The sequence below is a fragment of the Mytilus edulis genome, chromosome 11 (assembly GCF_963676685.1).
Source record: "Mytilus edulis chromosome 11, xbMytEdul2.2, whole genome shotgun sequence".
NCBI classification, from domain to species: Eukaryota; Metazoa; Mollusca; class Bivalvia; order Mytilida; family Mytilidae; genus Mytilus; species Mytilus edulis.
In genome coordinates this window covers 61658146-61679123 of record NC_092354.1, presented here as the reverse complement: position 1 = coordinate 61679123, position 20978 = coordinate 61658146, and the positions used below count along the sequence as shown (strand labels likewise).

Below are 20978 nucleotides of genomic sequence, written 5' to 3'. Positions count from 1 at the left end.
ATTTTGTCATATATGTAATTGTAACTTCCTATTATGTCGAGCAATTACGAATACTATCTCGAATATCAAATAGTTATCAAAAGTACCAGGATTATAATTTTATACGCCAGACGCGCGTTTCGTCTACATAAGACTCATCAGTGACGCTCAGATCAAAATAGTTAAAAAAAAAAAAATAAATACAAAGTTGAAGAGCATTGAGGATCCAAAATTCCAAAAAGTTGTGCCAAACAACGGAAATATGAAACTATTGTTACCTTAGTATGATGTAATAAAATGTAATATAATCTAACATAAAACAAGGAAATATTAAGTACATGCAGTATTCAAAATGACATTCAGAATGGTAGGTTTATATTTTTGTTTTCGAAGTTTCATTTTTTTCATTTGCAATATATTTTCAAATTATTGCATCCTAATTTCATCTATCTTATCGTTCATGTTGGTTTTATTTGTTTGAACATGTCGGTATATTCTGTTCATAACGTTTTCTTGCAAATCCAATGAGTCATTGTTTTGTTCATGAAAAGATGTAAATGCAGATTTGGTAATGACAGAAACAACACTGGAACACTCTACAGAGAAGATTGCACGCGATTCAAAAATGTTATGTATGATTTCTGCATGAATGTCTTGTGGTAAATTTACAAACTTTAAAACGAATGCAACTTATTTAGCTCACATTCTCAGCTAAAGAAATAATTTCTTTTAAACAGCTCTTTGTGAGTTTGAGCAATGAACTATAACAATATATGTCTGAACCAATCAGTTTTTTAGGTCTCCCTTTCGGACTCCTTGAAATAACACGCAACACTTATAAAACAAATAGAACCGTAATTGATAAAACCGTTTTGGCTGGTGCTGCTATAAAATTCAACGACCTAAGGTTTTGTCTTATATATATGTTAGCGACAATAATCGAAGTTAGGCATTAAGTTTAAATCTCAGACAATAGGCTTATGCCTACGAAATAAGTCTGTTGCCTATATGATGTTGGTATTTTCTTTCATCCTAGGATTTAACCTTAAATCATGACATATGTTTGCAGGCATAAAGCTTTTTGCCTAAAATATAATTGCGAGAAAATGCAAGACATTTACTCATTTAAATAAATAAAAATTGTTTAAAAATAACAATATGAGAACTGAAGTTTAAAATAACATCTAATCATGCTAATGGAAATTCAATAATAAAACATATTTTTAAAAACTCATCAAATAATACTTTAAAAATATGAAACTTGATAGAAATTTGTGTTTAAATGGTTTGTTTTCACGATTTGTGGAACTGTGGCATTGAATTTTGCACTGTCTCTTGTTTTATTTTATTTGCAGTTGTATTGGTTGTTTTCCTTGATTCGAAATAAGACCGCAAAAATTTTTTCCTCAATAGTCATTGATAGCTTTATGCTAAACAACATATCAAAAATTGAAAAAGACAAAACGGCCTGGAGGTATTTAACAAAATTTAAAAAAAAGAAAATTTACGTATATCCAATAGAAAAAAATATAGGAAAAATGGTTTGAGCAAAAAACATATCTTATGACAAGGTCAAACCATCTCAACTTGTGAAGTGTCAAAATTTTCAAATATTTATTATAATTTTTATGTAGAATCTCATTCCCGCAAGTATTGTATTGGATAGAATCAGGTTTTTTGTCAAAAATCTTTTTTTTATTTTTTAATACCAAAAAAAAGTATTGGTAAACTGGGTTTTGAATATGAAAAATACTAAACTTTGTCAAATGAATATACATGTATATTATTATTAGGAATATAATCAAGAAACTGCTTTATGTCAAGAATAAATTACCGAATATACATAGATTCCAGAGTTCACTTAACATGCTTATTGCCTTAAAATATGTTTGGAGATATCTTGAATAAACATCATCAGATGTCAGGAAATAAGCTTAATGCCTAATGATTTAATGCCTAGGATTGAAGCTTAATGCATTATTTCACTTATTGCCGCTAACATATACATTTGTTATACATTTGTACTTCACTTTAAAATACCAAATTTTCATTGGCTGATACGAAAGTGTTAATTTACTCTATCACATGACTGTGCGGGTGCCATTTTTGTTTAATATCACCCTCTCGTTTAGACCAATAAAAAATCTATGATTTAAAGGACAATGAATTGAATTTACATCAAGTTATTAAAACCAATGCTTAAGTTCTACATTTTGGCTCAAATTCTATAATAATACCTGTAACGTTGTTATGTACGTGACGTCATGAAACATAATTTTAAATAAATTCATCTGTAAAAGGCAATAATGATAGGACATTCAGTATAACAAAATAAATAACACATAGCTAAGAGGGTGATAGAGCGATTGGTACCCCTCAAAAAAGCATTGTCAACGTTGGCTTCGCCGCGGTTTACGATGTTTTCTCGGGGTAGCAATCTGCTTTAACACCATCTCAACTTTGTGTTATATATATAGTAACATAATAAAAAATCAAGAAGACGTAGTGTGATTGCCAATTATACTACTATATACCAGAGTTCAAACGATGTAAATACAATGTATTAACAATAACAGGACATCGTACTAGGAAATTAACTTAGGCATTCTATTCATGCTTTTGTGGTACGTACACTAGCCTTTACTTGACAGCTTTCTTATCGATAAGTAATTTTCATAAAACTTGTTAAATGTTAAAATCAATCGAACGCTCGGAATTTATTGAGATTTTTCGTTTATAATACTCTCCGACTTTGAATCTGAATTATGTTTTTTTTTAATTACTAGTGCACCGGTATAGTATCAGGTTTTTGATGAGTTTCGTCTTTACCCTTTAATGATGTAATCAATGTATTTTATTTAAGGTGTTGGAGAAACTGTTTCTTGTTTGGTTATTTTCACAAGGTGAGAACTAAATAGAAGCGGACATTTTGATCCCATAAACTGTTCACATACTGAAAACGCGATGGAAAACAAAACGACAGACGATGAAAAAACTATTCAAACCTTAAAAACCGGCATCGAAAAAACTGCACAATGCTAATACTTGGGAAGACTAGGATATGTCGTAAGTCTGTGTCGTTTTATGTTTGCATTCGTGAACATTGCGTAAATTTGATTTATCATTGCCCTATGTCTTGATAGAAAATCATCCCATTTGCAAAACAAGAAATACCAGCATCTATGTATTGAAACAAAAGCGTTGTGTTTTTATTATGAAAACAAAGTAGTAAACTTGAGCTGTGCAAAAACTAGGTTAAAGTAAATGACATTCGTGCTTTTAGAAAGCGATATTTACATGAACATGACAATTCAACATGAGAAAAAATACATAATGTGGAAGGCTTATTATAACGACAGTAGGGATACCTGATCATGATTTTCATTTATAAACATTTTCAAATTATTTTTTTTTCAAATTATTTCAGCCTTCTCCATTGCCATACTTGCAGATTCCATGACCACAGTTTACATTTTAGAAGGGTCAACGATGGATCTCACATTTAACGTCATCACTCCAAAGAGAGATTTACTTTACCAGAAAATATGTTTATCATATCTCATTAATCCTTGGAGGGTGAAACCAAAATCATACGACACGATATTACATGTGAACAATTTTACACTTCCAATTATAAATGTATCAGAAAGAGACGAAGGAGTTTACTGGTTGAATTATGGGAATTTAATAACTGTATCAGAGCTTAAAATATCAAGTATGTTATCATTAAGTGCATACGTGTTATATGATGGGATCAAAAATGATATTTTATAACCATCACTGCCAAATGATATAAGTTGTATTGTTCGCTACTTACTACTACGGATTCATATAGGGTTAGTAAATTTATATGGGGTGAGGCCTCTATGGTCAGTAGGGGGTTGGTGGTGAACTTTATAACGAATGAATTGCACGCAGCACTTTTACTGCTTCGTTTAAAAAAAAAATAATCAATGAAATACAACATCAATAAATGACGTCATTTACAGTTAACGTGACGTCATGAACATTAAAAAATTAAATCATCCTAGAGTAAGTTTACATGTTTCATTTGTGTATCGTGAATTTTTTCGGTTTGATAAAAATGGAGGGTTTTGGAACGCGTATTATAGGTCCACTTCGAAGTACAACAGTCCTTAATTTTCCTATTATAATCAATATAAATCTGTTATGTAATGTTCTATGCTAATTTTAACATGTATAGGTATTATTTTTGTCAACATTTTACACCTCGCTGTCGCTCGGTATAGAGATCTTGACAAATGAAATCATTTGCAGACTAGAAATGAGCATAGATCATGGTATGAAAGAATAATCTGTTTAATTACAAGGTAAATCCAAATGTGATGGTATTAAGAACATGAACATATCAGAAGAGCATGATGTCTTAATGGCACATGTTGTTTGACGAAATCTACAAATCATTCGGAATTGCACCGGCCTGATAACCAACAAAGGCATGTGCAAATATTTTCAATCGTAGAATTCCATTTGCTAAATACAAATATAAACATTTTTTACAAGTTGAATATAATAAAACGGAATATGTATTATTAGGAAACAAGACCTTTTGAGGCTAAATTTACAAAAAGTACTAAATGATTAGACAAATTTGAAAAAAAAATCAATGACGATTTCTCTTTTTATCTATGACGTATGACTATTCATGGGATGTATCTGACTTTTTGCGGGAAAATATTTGAAGCGGCAAAAGGAGAAGCAAATAAAACAGAACTTTGTTTTCTGAAAAAAAAGTTCATGTATTTACTTTAAACATTATGAAATAATGCCTAACGGTGTCAGCTGAAAATGGAAATTAACATAGTATGAAGCTTTATCTAAAACTTCTTTCCTTTGCTTCATAAGCTGAATGATAAACTCGGTAATTTGCAAGGAAATTGTAAGACATATTATATTGTTAAGACAACCATATAAACGTTTGAATGTATGTGGATATACTTTGATGTTTGTGTAGCACAGAAATAAAATTTGTGCAAACACATGTATATTCTTATTTCCAATTATAGATATGTCCTGTTCATCTCGTCCAATTGAATATGTGTGTGCAATTGAGGGGTCATCACCAATACTAACATTTACGATCGATGTGTCTGTTTATCATAGCATAGTTGATGAAGACTACTATAGTATAGGAAACTCTCTAAAAGTTCGAGATTCTACAACTGATGTACATCTTCAAATTTACAATGTTACCCTTGAAGACGGAGGATTTTTTAAATGTCATTTACATGAATTGTTTGGAAGAGTAAAGCTGGAAGTAGTAAGTAAGTAAAAATCTGTCTGAGGATGAAATCATTTATTTATACATAAATTAAGTTGCCATTACTATTTTATAGAAAACGTTTGTTTTATAACGAATTGATTTAGATTATTATCTTATTTGAATCCCTCATTAATTGTCAGTTCAGTTTATATGTTTGTAATAAAATAAAGTTTTAATATATTTTAGGTTTTAATGCCAGATTTTTTTTGGTTTATACGAGGGAGATAATTTATTCTTACCATGACTGAGCAAGAGACATTTTAGACTGCTACTATCGCATGTTGACCAATAAAAATTCAGTAAAACAATGATTTGAATTTACATCAAATAAATAAAAAAATTGGCTCAGAACTTTTTCATAGACTTTTAACAAAACCATCACCTTCTTTCACAACCAGTGTATGTAAAGTGCGGATCCTGAAATATCATTTTTACTGTATATGCCAGAAATTTTTGATGTAGAATGATAAATAAACAGACGACTTTTTTTTTAATTTTTTGAAGAAAATGAAGAAATTTAGTTAAAAAGTATATGTTAAGAAACACATAATACTAATAAAACAGAGTAAGAGATGCGAACGGGTTTTTTTCGCGCCTAAATCCAAATAGCTGTGAAATATATACCAAAATAGGTGAATATTTAGGACATTTCACGAACAGATCGTGCAGGTGTTTTATAACTAACAGGTAAGATGTTGTTGCAGAAAAAATATTCATTTCAACACAATTATTAAAGTTGTATAACGTAAAATAGGTTGTGTCATTCAGTTTCTTCATATTGAACTGAATTCCACTATGATGCTTTCATTATGCGAGTCATGTTTACTGTCGAATAATGATACTATTCTTTCATTTTCACTGTAGAGCGATTCATTAGTATTGTATATGCGGCGCATTTTCACTGTATGATATATTTATTTTTTATTTATTACAGCGCATTTTTTTAAGCATGTAAAGCAAGACTTTTTTTTTTGTACAATCATTATGATAACACCCAATTTAATTCAAATATAATAATTATATAAATACAGTTTCAACTATGCCGATACATATTGTTTAAAGATGTCAGTCTTATTTACAAAGTTTGTATAAACAATTATACAAACTAAGCAATCAAGTCAACCAAAGTTTTGCTTTACATGCATTAGGAAATTAGCTGTAAAGCCTTAATTTAGCCGACTTGCTCAAACAATAGAAAAAGTAAGAGACGGATTTGATAAAATTTAACTTACGGAGGAAAGTTTGGTTTTAAAACACTCTAAATAAATTCAATAGAAATAACATTTATTTCAAATGTATTCCATTTTCAAAATTTCTTAGGAATCGTATAGGGATCTTTATCCTTGTTTTTTATTTTATCCATTTCCATATCCTTGGTTTTTTTTATCCATTTCCATGACACTTCACCACAAATTACGTTCACCTTGATAAAGATTGAATTGTTGGTTTTCCCGTTTAAAAGGTTTTACACTGGGGCCCTTTATAACTTGCTGTTCGGTGTGAGCCAAGACTCCATGTTGAAGACCGTATTTTGACGTATAAAGGACGCGGAATTGCCGATTGTTTTGTAAGCGTGACACGTGGTAGTCAAATGATTGTGTCGTGAAAACGAGAAATAAAGTATAGCGGGACACGGAAAATTTCAAAAAATGAGAACTGCATAGTAGAAGCGGGATACGGGAATCTGATAAAGCAGTAAGCGGGATCAGGGATCAGACCCCCCCCCCCCCAATGAGACCCCAGAATAAGATATTTTTTTTTATCTTCATCCTATTGTTACAGTCATGCCTTCAATAACAAATGTATCCCATGCATGCATTTTTATAGACAAAAGACCTTATGGATATTTGGGGTTCTTTGACATGCTGAATCTAACCTTGTATCCAGTTTGGGGATTTTTACCAAGTTACCGAAATAGCCCACATAGAGGTCTAAAGGGTCTAAGATCATCAAACATGAATTGTAGCATGCATGTTGTGTACAATTACCCAAATGTGCATTGTTTGACCTCTGTGGTAGTATTCACTCGCGGATCTAGAAATTTTTATAAGTAGGGGTCCAATGACTGATTCCATATAAAAGTAACCAAATGTTTTCCCAAAAAGGGGGCAACCCCCTGCCCCCCTAAATCCTCCTCTGGTATCGAGCTGTTCATTACGGATAATTTTTTTTTGTATCAAGGGTGCTCTACTTCACGTACCAATGCAAACAAAAAAGTTCGCCCACACCTTACATTTCATGTTTTAATGACTGTGGATAATTTATGTCACATACCGTTTCACCTTATACAGTTAAAATCATGCAAGCAACAATCGAGTCAAGAACATTTGTTCTACCAAAACTGTCTTTTTCAGAATATGGAAATTGAAGCAGTTGAGGGTACAACTGGGGAAAGTTAATCTGTTATAAGCTTTTCTGTCAACATTGCGTTTCAAGATGCATATTTCTCTGTTCGCAAGTGTATTTATTGCGTGGAAGATAACGTCCTCAAATGTACTCTTCTCTATTTTACACAGACTGCACTCCGCAATATCAATCTTTGACTTACAAAAAATACAGAAATATCTTTTAATTTTTTTTTTTAAATCAAGATAAAACGTAATTTGAAGAATACAATATGACATTTTGAGAAGCGTTTTTGTTACAAGTTTGAAAAGCTATATATTTGATAAAGAATGAATGAGGAGTTTGTATTTCAATTTGAAAATACATTTATCATAAATTCTTAAGTCATCAACTAAGTTTTTTCATTTGTTTCAAGTGCATTTATCACATAATTCTACAATAAAAATTCCTCGCATCTTCGAAAATTCCACATCAGAAATGACTGCACTAACAGTGATAATTCATCTCATCTATAGTTAAAATGGATCGCTTTCAAAAATCGATATGCTATATTATGTTGCTTTTATAACACTTATTTGAACTTTAATGCTATGTTTGTACATAATAAAGACATATCACAATGAAAATATGTAAAAACTTTCCTTCAAATCAATTAATTTGGTATTTTCAAAACGTAAACAAATACAGTTTTCCCATGATCCTTTATTCTACAATAGACATACCCGCATATGACAGTGAAAATGAACTAGCTGGATTCGCACTTGTATATACACTGACAACTATTATCCCAAAATTACAGGTAATGTTGATTGCCATCGTTAGTTAAACATAAAAAATTACACAAATGAAATGTATTTGTATTGTAATTATCTTAATAATAATATTGATCTTATTATTTCTTAATGACCCCGGGGATACCCATTGAGGAAAAACAAACATGACAAGTGTGCAAAAAGCAATGGATAGTTTTCATTATAAAACTTATGTACATATACTTTTTTCTGAAGAAAATTCTTTAATCATTCATATTTAGAAGAAGTTTACTTTATTTCCAGGAAGCAATTCCCCCCGACATATTTTCCGTATGCAAAGTGACCTTAGTGTGACCCATCTCGTAAAAATCTGGTGATCACAATACGCATGGATGTCCTTTAAAATAAAGTATTATCTGAATTTACATGTTAAACACGTGCTCAATTTCCATGCTTTTATGTTGATTTTTGTCAATTGTTGACAAACAGGTGACAATCGTTAAACTTCGACTTCAAAACACGAACTTTAATTACCTGCCATATTTTCACAACACTGACCGATTAAAAGAAAAATTGTCGATTATATGAAATTTAAACGAAAAGAATGATAAATTCGTGCACATAAGACTACGTTAATGATGTTTGTATGCATTGGTTCAACAAATGGAAGAACATTATTATTCACCGGTCACTCTTTTCTTATGACTTTAACCATTACTAAGATATTATCTTTCTTTATTTTACGTTTGTTGATTGAGTAAACATATTTTATCACTATGTCAATTTCACGTTAGTTGTGTCAATACATGAGACATACACAGCATCAACTTCAGAAACTCGTCTTTAAAAGAATTATTGCCCCGTAGAAGCGGTGAATGTCAAACATTGTCAACCCTAGATATTTTTTTACTTGAAATTGCTTCCATTGTAAAATAATCCTTTCTGGTTGAAAATTGTGGTAGTCGCCTTTTCTAAGGACAATAATTGCAAACTGTTTGCAACTTTCATAAATAAAGGCAACAGTAGTATACCGCTGTTCAAAAATCATTAATCCATGGACAAAAAACAAAATCGGTGTAACAAAATAAAACTCAGGGAAACGCATTGAATGTAAGAGGAAAACAACGACACAACATTAAAATGTAACACACATAGAAACGGACTAAGCATTAGACAAAATCCTATGAGAATAACAAATATAACATCAAAACCAAATACATGAATTTGGGATAGATAAGTACCGTGACACGTCTTATAGTAATGTGAATTCACACTAAAAAATAAGAGAAAACAAACGACACAACGGAAACACAACGTTAAAATGTAAAACACACAGAAACGAACTATAATATAACAATGGCCACGATCCTTGTTATCTAACATGAAGGTATAGAAAATAGAATAGGCAAAAGTTACCCAAGGTTCAAACAAATAGGTACATTTTTGGAACTTTTGGTTAATAAGCTTCCTTGTAATTACAAACGCTCTATCAAGGATATTTTGATAAGAATTTGGAATTCGGTGCATATAACAATGAAGATTACAATTGGGAAGCTACTGTCATCTTTTTAGAACAACAACACATATAGAAAGTAAAAATTATGACAATATATACATAGAACGTAAAACAATCTTTAACCAGATGTTAGCTGTATGAAAAAGCAATGTCTATAATTTCAGAACTACGGTTCATTAACCAATCAGATGAAAATACAATAATGGGACAGGAAGGTATAGAAATGGACATCAGATGTATCTCTGACACAGTACAAGACCTTACTTTGATGTTAGAATCAAATGGAATAGTTAAAGCTGTTGGTGATAAGAAAACTGTGATATATTCTGTTATACCCGTTCGCACAGATCATCTGTCAAACTATGAATGTATGGCCAGTACGCACTCGTCAATAATGATTGCAGTTAAATTAAATATAAGGTGTAAGTATGTACGATAATGACGAATTCAAATTATTTTTTCTTCAGTTATTAAAATGACAAAGAACATTAATTTTTCTGTTTAATACACGACGGGCGTTTTTTAAGCCCTTCTGCTGGATATTCACACATTGAACCAGTGATGTAAAAGTAAAATCTCAAAAGTACTGGAAAGTCCATAATCACATGGCAAAATCAAATAACAAAACACATCAAAAACGAATCAACAAGAACTGTCATATTCCTGACTTGGTACAGTACATGTACATATAGATTCTGATTAAAAGTTTTTTCTGCAAAAAAAAGGCAATTTAAATTTTTACAATTTTTAATTAATATCACAATTCGAACTTTAATACTCTTTACTCTATATGCCCTCCGATTGGTTTAATAGGTTTGCTAAAATTACAAGTATCTGACATTTTAATTAATGTCTCAAAGATTCTTTTGGATCGTCGAGTTTTTAGCATATTGAAACACATTTTAAAAGTAAAAATTCCATCAGCTAAAGTACAAATGACAAAAAGAGAAGGTTAAATTGATGGTTGTCAGATCTATGTAAGCAAAAGTTAGACACATGATTTGTATGGAACGCCAACACTGTCTTGGTATGTGCATTTACTTTTATATGATGTGCAAACACCTTTATATGATGTGCAAACACCTTAATATGATGTGCAAACACCTTTATATGATGTGCAGATATCCTTATATGATGTACAACCACACTTATATGATGTGCAAACGTCCTTATATGATGTGCAAACATACTTATTTGATATGCACATATCCTTAGAAGATGTGCAGCTCCTCTTTTATTATGTGCAAACATCTTTATATCAAGAGTTGTGTCATAATAGCATATGCTTGTATTCTTATATGAAGTGGTTTGGTGTATTCATTATATGATGTGCAAACATCCTTATATGATGTGCAAGCATACTTATATGATGTCAACACGTACTCATAATTATTTTATCCTTTTTTTTTAACATTTTGACGGATTGTTAATAACCATGCAGCCGATCTGGCTACTCTGGATCTAAGCTGTTGTTTGAACATTTGTAACCGTGATGTGTTTTCTAAACCGATTTACAAACAAAAAAACGCGGTATGATTTGAAAATGACCGACGAGGTACCAGGCAGGAGCAAGACATATTACCTGACACAAACGAAATTTTCTGTTTACGCGTTACTCGTTACTCTAACATTTGAATGTCGCATGCTTGGCATAATGCAATCAATTATCAAAATCATTGCTTTCTTTTAATGCGATTTGGATGGAATTCACGTTCCCCATAACATAACCCGAACTTAGAATTAAGGAAGCAGTTGTCCATCGCTGTTGAAAGTTATAATCATTGTGTGTATCGGGAATACAAATCAAATATAAAAAATCATATGCAACGACAGGGTAAGAGTGTCTGACTTGACATGCACTATCCGATATGCAATTCTATTTTCAGTCAGTATTTCTAAATCGAGAATAACACATACTTTTTGTTTAGGAAATGCAAGATAAACAAACGTGTACGTTTCGAAACAATTATTTTTCAAACCTCTTTTCTTACAGCGTTATAATGGTTTTGTTGAAGCTTAGTACATATATATATAATTTGGAAATAGAATAAAACTAAATTTCTTCAAAATAAGATTTAAACTCGAATTATAGATCCGCCTGCAGGTAGAGTTATTTACACTAATGGAACGATTGGGTGTGAGTGCGATGGAAACCCAGCAATTTATACTGTTTACAGATTAGATCAAATATCTAAGCATGGGGAACTTGTCCATTCAGTAAATTTGGTTAATGAAACATTCACATTCGACACAGATCCTTTTCCTTACCAAAGAAATGGAAAATTTAGATGCGTTGTTTGTAATGGAATACCAGACACCAATGGGAATATACTACATACTTGGTCGAGAAATGTGAACTATGAAGGTATGAAAGGTATTAATTACGCTGTATACATTGTGTGCGTTCAAAACAAAGTAAGCCTCAGTAGTAATGCTAAAAGACAACCATTTCAACGCCAGGGATGTATAAATCCATATTCAACTTTGTGATCAGTTCAAAATGAAGATATTGGTATGAATAATGTACATACTAAGTTAACGTTTCTGGAATATATCATTAGTTTAAATTTGATTATTTCACATATTAGTCCTATTCCGATTGTGATATTTTTCATTAAGTGTGGATTTTCATGACGAGTTATGAATCTATTACTGGAGATGCTTACCCTGTTAACCACACCAGGGTCACTCCTTTATTAGTTCATTGGTTTGTTACAGATTTTGTTTGTTTCCTTATTAAATAACTGTAACGGATAGTTATTTTTCTTTTATGTGAGTGGACTTAAGAAAAAAATAAACATGAGTCATGAATATTATTAAATACAATAATCCAATCTCATAATAACAGACAAACACTTGCTTAAAGCGTGATCGAGGAAATTATTCTGACCTAGAGTAGATTAGTCAGAAATTGAAAATTATTGTACTTGAAGTACACGAATTCAACTGTCAATTTTTTTCACACTGACATATTTAATTTTGATGTACATATACCAGTTGTAACCCTTTTCAGCAAGTCATTGTATTTTAAAAGAATACACATTTACCATTTGTTTTTCTTTAGGACAACCAAGTTAAGTCACTTAATTTAGTTTAATTTATATTTTGCCATCTAACAATTGCTTAATGATCTTTTCTTTGCATAGAAATATATTTTCTTACATGATGATGCTATATTAAAAACAATATGTGTCCATAGTTCATGAATGACCCACTCGCACTATCATTTTCTATGTTCAGTGGACCGTGAAATTTGGGTCAAAAATCGACTTTGACATTAGAATTAGAAAGAAGATATCATAGGGAATATGTGTACTAAGTTTCAGGTTGCTTTGGCTTCAACTTTATAAAATAATACCTTGACCAAAAACTTTAAACTGAAGCGGGACAGACGGACGAATGAAAAGACAAACGAACAGACGAACGGACAAACGAACGGAAGCACATACCAGAAAACATAATGCCTCTTCACTACCGTAAAACTCAACTAAAACATCCCACCGAATTTAGTTGATGGTGTATAGTCTTCAATATCTTAAACAACACAAACAGGAATAAATATTTAAGTTTGATAATTTTCATATTAATATATATGTATTAACAAAATGTTTACATATATTTTTATAAGGTCCACCTGTTTTTGCAAAACAAAATAGATATGTTAAGGTTGGAAAAAAGAGAAAATCATCAATGACCATGTCATTTCAAGTCTACAGCTATCCTGCTGTTGAAGAAATATTCCTGGAAAAAATAGGACATATGGATGACAAAAAAATGAAAATAACAAAATACACTTTGAAAGATATCTTGTTATACAGTGAATATGACAACTCAAGTGGAATCCAAGGTTATGATATTTTGATTGAAAGTGAGCTAGTAGACAAAGATGATTTTCAAGTTTATTGTATCACGATAACGAATCGCGCAAGCAATTTTAATTTTAAAATCATAAGGAAAGGTGGGTAGAAACTAAGAATAAGGCACTTAAGAGTAATTGATATATTGTGGTTGTTAAAAAATATTAATGTACAACTTTTACTTAACGTCAATCTGATTCGTAAAACCTTTATCAGGTACAATCATGACCTATACGGAATATCTGTTACTCAAATTTAGCCATGTAAACAGCGTCACCATCGTTTTCGTTCTCAATAGGATTTCTATGCCGAATACGACTGTATCATAAAATATTTGAAACTATACGGATGTTCTTTCGAAATTAGGAACTGCTAATCAACGTTTTGTGAGGAACTGCGTAGAGCTGATATTTTATGAGTTTGAAGTAATTTGTGAACTCTTGTTTGGCTATTGACAATTTTCATGTGAATTGTCCTAACTGATGCTATTTTAGTTTCATGTTGAGTTGAACAGAACGTCTTAATACTTCTTTTTTGCAATGCTCATTGTTATTTTTATGTTACAATTAATTTGCTTATATTAAAACATATGCCATAGATAGTATATACAATTGTCATTCTACAGTCCAACAAGTTGTGTTTAAGTAATAGAAGTATGAAGCATCTCTTTGATGATATGCAATTCTGATTAACATTCTGTCTTAATATGCATCAGCAAAAAATCAATACCAAACATGAAATTACAATGGTAGACGTAATTATGATAAAACCGATCATTACTCGAATACTTGTTATCTTAATTGATTGCTGGAAACGAAGACGATCTATGATTTTACGCAGAGAAACAACAATATCATACACATACATGACATACCCTTAAACAAATGTCGTTGTATGAAAGTATAAACAAAAACAATATTACTTTGAGCCGCGGCATTTTTCTATTTGGTCATTTAATTTTCATAATTATGAAATGCTAGAACTGAATATAAATACCAAAATAATAATAGAAATGTATCCATTGTAGACGAACGTGTAATTAATCAAGAGAAGAATACGCATCTAGTCACACTTTACATCGTAGGTGCGGTTCTATTAAGTTTGGTCATTGGGATTGCCGGCTTCTGTATAAATCACGTAAAGCATAGAGTTCAAAAACGCGTTAATGTGCATGAAGACTCTAATTATCATATTTATGATGAATGTGGGTCAATAACGAACTTTGCTGCCAGAAACTTACATTCAACAAACTCTATCAACGATAATACAGATCCGAATCAAACACAACTACGAGCAGTTGGTATTTCAACTGACGACAATGCAATTTCATGCAATAAACAGTTTATAAATAAAAGTTTATCACAAAGTGAGTTGGATGACACGAATCTTTTAAACGATTTATCGCCAATACCTTTCCCTTTCATACCAAACATGGACAAAGAAGTATCAAGTGACCAAAAGAGTCAAGTAAGTTATGACTCTGACAGTGAAGTATCAAATAGTGTTATGGTATGCAACGTTGGAGATGGATATGAACACGCTTACCAAACAGTAATCCTCGATCGTCCAGAAAGCCATCTGTACATTGGTATTACGAGAGAAAGAAATAACAGTATATCATTCACTGAATCTAATCAAAGTGAAGATTAAAGACTTGAAACAAGCTACTCAAATGATACAACTAACAATAATCTTTAATTTTTGTGCACATTGAAATGGATTTTCAGACGCAAATTTGAAATACAGTTTGCAAAAAAAGAAATGACATTGCTACAATGTTCATGATGTTGTCGTAGTCAACTTGTTTCCAAATACAGTGTTTGCCGACGTGCTTTCAATATTAGAATATTCAACACATGTACTTTGATTTTGCTTTCAGAGAATTCGAAAGACAGTGTTTAAAGTAGTGTTAATTTTATACCTCCATTATGCCGTATAGGAGGTTATTTTTGCGGGTGTAAAATTTTGCAATTTTAATCGAAAATCATACGGAATACCTTTGTGGTTATTATTTTGGCGAATCTAAAACTTTTATCAAAACTGTTGCATGTGCGTTTTTAAATTAGCAGAATTCATTTTGGCGATTTTCTCTATCCGCAAAAAATAAAAGCAAATTCACACTCCTCGAAAATAAGCCTCTATTCAGAAACTTTTTATCAGAATTATATTGTTAAGGGGGGTCGCAGGTATAAATCGATTTTTTTTTTGAATATAGGATTTCGCCATTTTATTCTTTAAATGAACTTTATCATAAACTTCGTAGAAAAATAGAATTAAAAAATTGGGGTCACCGTTCCTCACAGTTCAAAATCTTCCTTCAAAGGAAGCATGCATTTGGGTTAATGTACTTTTTTTTCAGGAAAAGGAGAAATAAAGGTAACATCGGAAAAACTAGAATTAAATTACAGAAATCGCATAATTTTTTTAAATTGTTTAGTTTAAGTACATCTTATTTGAAAATAATAGTAAATGAAATAGGTCACCGATGAGTTAAAAAAAGATATTTCATATTTTTTTCAATTTAAAAAATAAAATAAAATTTGTGATTTATTTTTTTTCAATTTTAATGCTAAAATATGGCACTTTTGTATCAAAGGGAGATAATTGAAGCTTTTACCTTGATATTAATATTCTAAAAGAAATCTGGGACCAAAACGAATCGATTTTGTTGTTGAGTTTTGTAACATGTCATGAAGTAACAATTAATTTAATTATTAATTGTAATAAATAAAAGGTAGATGAAGTAAGACCTCTTTATGCCCCCAAAATTGATAAGTTTAACGAAATTGTTATAATGTAAACTTATAGATATTTATTGAAAAGTAGAATACTTCTGCTACATAAATATGGGATAATTTTTTACAATACAATGCACATATATCGGGTACCAGCATCATTAAGACCTGCTAAATTACAGAAATCTTCACACTTTTAGCTTTTGCGTTAAATTTGGGACGGTTTTCATCTTAAATTGAAGTGGCCGCATTTGTGTTCATTCTTAATATTTAAACGTAAGTTGTATTTGATGATAATACATAACATATATAAAGATTGAGGGTGAACACGGATGTGGCCACTTTCATTTTTGACAAAAACTATCTGAAAAGTGTGTTTATAAATCTCAACTTGTACGATTCGCTCGTGTATGTAACAATGTTTTAGATTTTAACGAGAGAAATTTATGTATTACTGAAAAATTATTACACCAGGGTTTTCGATATCACAAACTAGTCAAAACATTTACTAAATTTTATCATCGGTATAAAGACATCATTCGTAAATATAGCTCAACATGCAGACTTCTAATACGTTCAGGTATTTCACATCCAATTTTTTATGGTAATATTCTTTATAAAGCACAAAGGTGTCAGTATTCACCTCAGAAACTTACAAAACCTTTGAATAGACTTATTAAGAAGGGATATAATTACGATACTGTTGTCAAGTCATTAAAGATTGCATATTTTGGCGTTAATATTGAGTCACTTGATAAGGTCTTTGCATCGGAACTAAGCACATTTATTCTAAAAACAGTTGTTGGCATGACACGGGTTATGTTCTTCTCATATATGTTATGATGGTATGATACTAAACCCCTAACGGGACGGATTGTACCTGATGTTCATATGAAATTATAATCTTTCAGTCAGTTTTATTGAAGTCTGGAGCTGGCATGTCAGTTAACTGCTAGTAGTCTGTTGTTATTTATGTATTATTGTCATTTTGTTTATTTTCTTTAGTTACATTTTCTGACATCAGACTCGGATTTCTCTTGAACTGAATTTTAATGTGCGTATTGTTATGCGTTTACATTGGTTAGAGGTATAGGGGGAGGGTTGAGATCTCACAAACATGTTTAACCCCGCCGCATTTTTGCGCCTGTCCCAAGTCAGGAGCCTCTGGCCTTTGTTAGTCTTGTATTATTTTAATTTTAGTTTCTTGTGTACAATTTGGAAATTAGTATGGCGTTCATTATCACTGGACTAGTATATATTTGTTTAGGGGCCAACTGAAGGACGCCTCCGGGTGCGGGAATTTCTTGCTACATTGAAGACCTGTTGGTGACCCTCTGCTGTTGTTTTTTATTTGGTCGGGTTATTGTCTCATTCTCAATTTTATAGTATGGTATATTTGATAGATTTTTCATATTTTGGCTTGAATATGAGCGTCTCAAATGACTAAATCAGTTCAAATCTTTCACTCAAATTAATTGAATCGACTGAAGTAGATACTTATTATAAGTGTTTAAAAGGTGTACATAATCTTTCGTAAGATAAACCTGAAATTTGAGGTCAAAATGGGTCTTTGCCTTATTACTCATTTAAAATGAAAAAAAAAATGTTTTCATTTTTCGGAAATTTTAGCTATAAAGGGCCCTCGAGCCATTGATATTTATATGGTGATCTTTGTTTTATTAAGATGTAATTGTTTTCTCTACTGATTATTATTGTTATCTTTATAACTGTTTTTTTTTTATTGAAATGATTAAGAGAACAAGGTGAAGAGATGAAGGCTAAAATTACCTGTCCTTCAATTTACAGACTTATCAAGATATGTATTTCGTATGGTATGTGACATCCGTATTCGTATTGATTTGTTTCTTGTGACAATCAATGTGTAATATATCTTAATATTAACTTGTTAGAGAATTGATTATTTGATTTCGATGAAATGTGATGTTTTTTCTTTGTGAGACCTGTTATCAATATCAAAATTTTAGGAGTGAACGTTGTGATATAATTGTTGTAAAAGTTAATTAAGGAAACATACTACTTGGAAGGTAATGCACAATTGTATTTCCCAAAGAACTGGATATAGTACTCAAATATGTATAAAAAGGGAGTAGGTTTGGATACATTAAAATGTTTATTCCCGCTGCAAATGTTTGCACCTGTACTAAGTCAGGAATCTGATGTACAGTAGCTGTCGTTTGTTTATGTAATTCATACGTGATTCTCGTTTCTCGTTTTTTTTTAAATTTTATATAGATAAGACCGTTGGTTTTGCCGTTTAAATGGTTTTACACTAGTAATTTTGGGGCCCTTTATAGCTTGTATGTAGGTGTGAACTAAGGCTCCGTGGTGAAGGCCGTACATTGACCTATAATGGTTTACTTTTTTATAAATTGTTATTTAGATGGAGAGGTGTCTCATTGGCACTCACACCACATCTTCCTATATCTATATAAAGTGTTATTAGACTGTATAAACAAATTTATGTAGACAATTTGTTTTGATTCATTATTAGTTATTATGTATATATGTTGCTGGTTATCAGACATGAGTACATCCTTAAGTTATAGATGACTGTCACAATGATAGCAAAACTTGTGGATAATGAAATGTCTAATTCATGCATGGACGTCAATCAATCATTCATGATGCAATTTTTTAGTTTTGAATAAAGATAAACAAAAAATACAATTTCAAAAGTAAAATTCAACTATAATGAAAAAAAGCACTTAGAACCTGAAAACATTAAAGGCTTCACTATATCAACCAAAAGGATTATGTAAAATAAGTCTCAAATTCCGAGCTTATTATAGGCTTTTTCAAAAAGGGATGATGGGTTACCCCTGGTTGTATAGGTAGATAAAGCTCCAACGTGTACGCTTGTTGCTACATGTATAGATGACAGTTACAACATTTGATTGCTAATGGAACATTAATTGTCATACTAGGGATACCTGTCGAATAATAAAAAATTAATGCACAAAATTAAAACCTGAATAACATTTTATATGTTGGAGATCCTCAGCAGCTCTCCACATCAAAGTTATCAGAGCCTATAGTACAAACTCAGACTACTGTGATTTATTTATTTTTCGTGGATACCAAATTTCATGGTTTTAAGAAACACATTATCTGTGAATCGTTCTTTTTTTTGTATGTTGCATTGTTGTATTGTTTTTTGATGCACTTCGGTGTTCTGTTGTTTTGTTGTTTTCCTTTTATGGTGGATTTGTTTTCCTCAGTTTTAGTTTGTAAACCGGATTTGTTTTAATTCAATCGATTTATGACTTTTGAACAGCGGTAAACTACTGTAAACTTTATTTCGAAGGTTAAATAAAACTACTACTTAACTGAACATTTTGCAGTTTTGAGATTTATTAAGGTCTTTCCTCTACGCGAGGAAAGACCTCATTGTTTTTCTAATGTTGTTTTTTTTTGGTTTTTCTTCCAACATTTTTTTGGGAATCCTCTCCCCCCGTTTCAGTTGAAGTTATCAAGACCAAGTATGGACCATCAATAGACCTCATCGTGAAGTATTACCAGATGACCCTGTTAAGGATTTCATCATCTGCTGTAGAAGTTATCTCCCTTTTATTGGATTTTTTCTACATGACCCCTCCTTGTTGTTTTCTAAGATATTTTGCCCTTATGTAGACAATAGACACATCTCATCATGATGTAATACCAAATAAGGCTGCTAAGGATTTAATTATCCCTTTTGAGAGTTATGTCCCTTTGAAGCAATTTCTATTATTTGCAATTTTCTTAAAAACTATTAGAGATAGAATCGATTTGAAAACGATAACATGTACAGGAACAGATGGTAATATTAGTGAACATATACAATTATTTTATTATTAACTCTTATAAGGAGTTATTCCCCTTGAAAATGTGTACACAGAGATTTGGCACCTACACAAGTAATCTTAAGTTCACGTGGCCTTCAATTTGCACCCAAAGGTCAAAGGTCATCGAGTGCCAAAAATAAATACGCTGCAATTTCAAGCTGGCATATTAAGAAAACGATAAAGAGTTTGCTGCATACATACTGCGTATGAAAGATTCCTCTTGACGAGTTCAACATTTTATACAATAAGTTAAAAAATGTGTGACCATCTGTTTAAAAGTTACGTCGACAGAACTCTTAAAACTATAGTAACATGTGTATATCTTTTATAAGTTAACAGATGTCAACCTACTATAAACTGTAAAGATGATCAGTAATTCAATTTGAGGTCAATGTCGGGACATGATGAAATTTAACCTTCAACTTCAAAGTGTACTATGACCTTGACCTTGTGATATTTGAAAGGTCAAGTGGTCCTGAGTTGAATGGTGGTAGTTCCATCTCTCTACAACTTCCGGTTCTCAAGTTTGGTATGGCATCATATATTTGGCGATTCATTGTGACCTTGATGAAATTCGGAATTGTCCCAAAATGTTGTCATTCAACTGCAGACCATTTATCATTTAACAGATGTGAGATATCTATTGACGTTTAAGAGATAATGC

The 20978-nt window shown here is 31.3% G+C and overlaps 1 protein-coding gene across 1 annotated transcript; it reads left to right on the top strand.

The window, feature by feature from the left end:
* The first annotated feature begins 327 nt into the window (after window positions 1-327).
* LOC139496001 (uncharacterized) lies at window positions 328-16837 on the top strand. Its single transcript, XM_071284436.1, has 8 exons — window positions 328-346; window positions 2843-2882; window positions 3407-3694; window positions 5007-5264; window positions 10042-10299; window positions 11970-12242; window positions 13506-13835; window positions 14762-16837. The coding sequence occupies exons 1-8, from the start codon at window positions 332-334 to the stop codon at window positions 15382-15384; spliced, it is 2085 nt and encodes a 694-aa protein (XP_071140537.1). The 5' UTR covers window positions 328-331; the 3' UTR covers window positions 15385-16837.
* The last annotated feature ends 4141 nt before the right edge of the window (window positions 16838-20978 follow it).

Excerpts from the sequence above, each read along its gene's own strand:
- LOC139496001 (XM_071284436.1), top strand. Across the intron at positions 3,695-5,006 it reads ATCAGAGCTTAAAATATCAA|ATATGTCCTGTTCATCTCGT; the intron begins GTATGTTATCAT and ends TTCCAATTATAG. Across the intron at positions 10,300-11,969 it reads AGTTAAATTAAATATAAGGT|ATCCGCCTGCAGGTAGAGTT; the intron begins GTAAGTATGTAC and ends CTCGAATTATAG.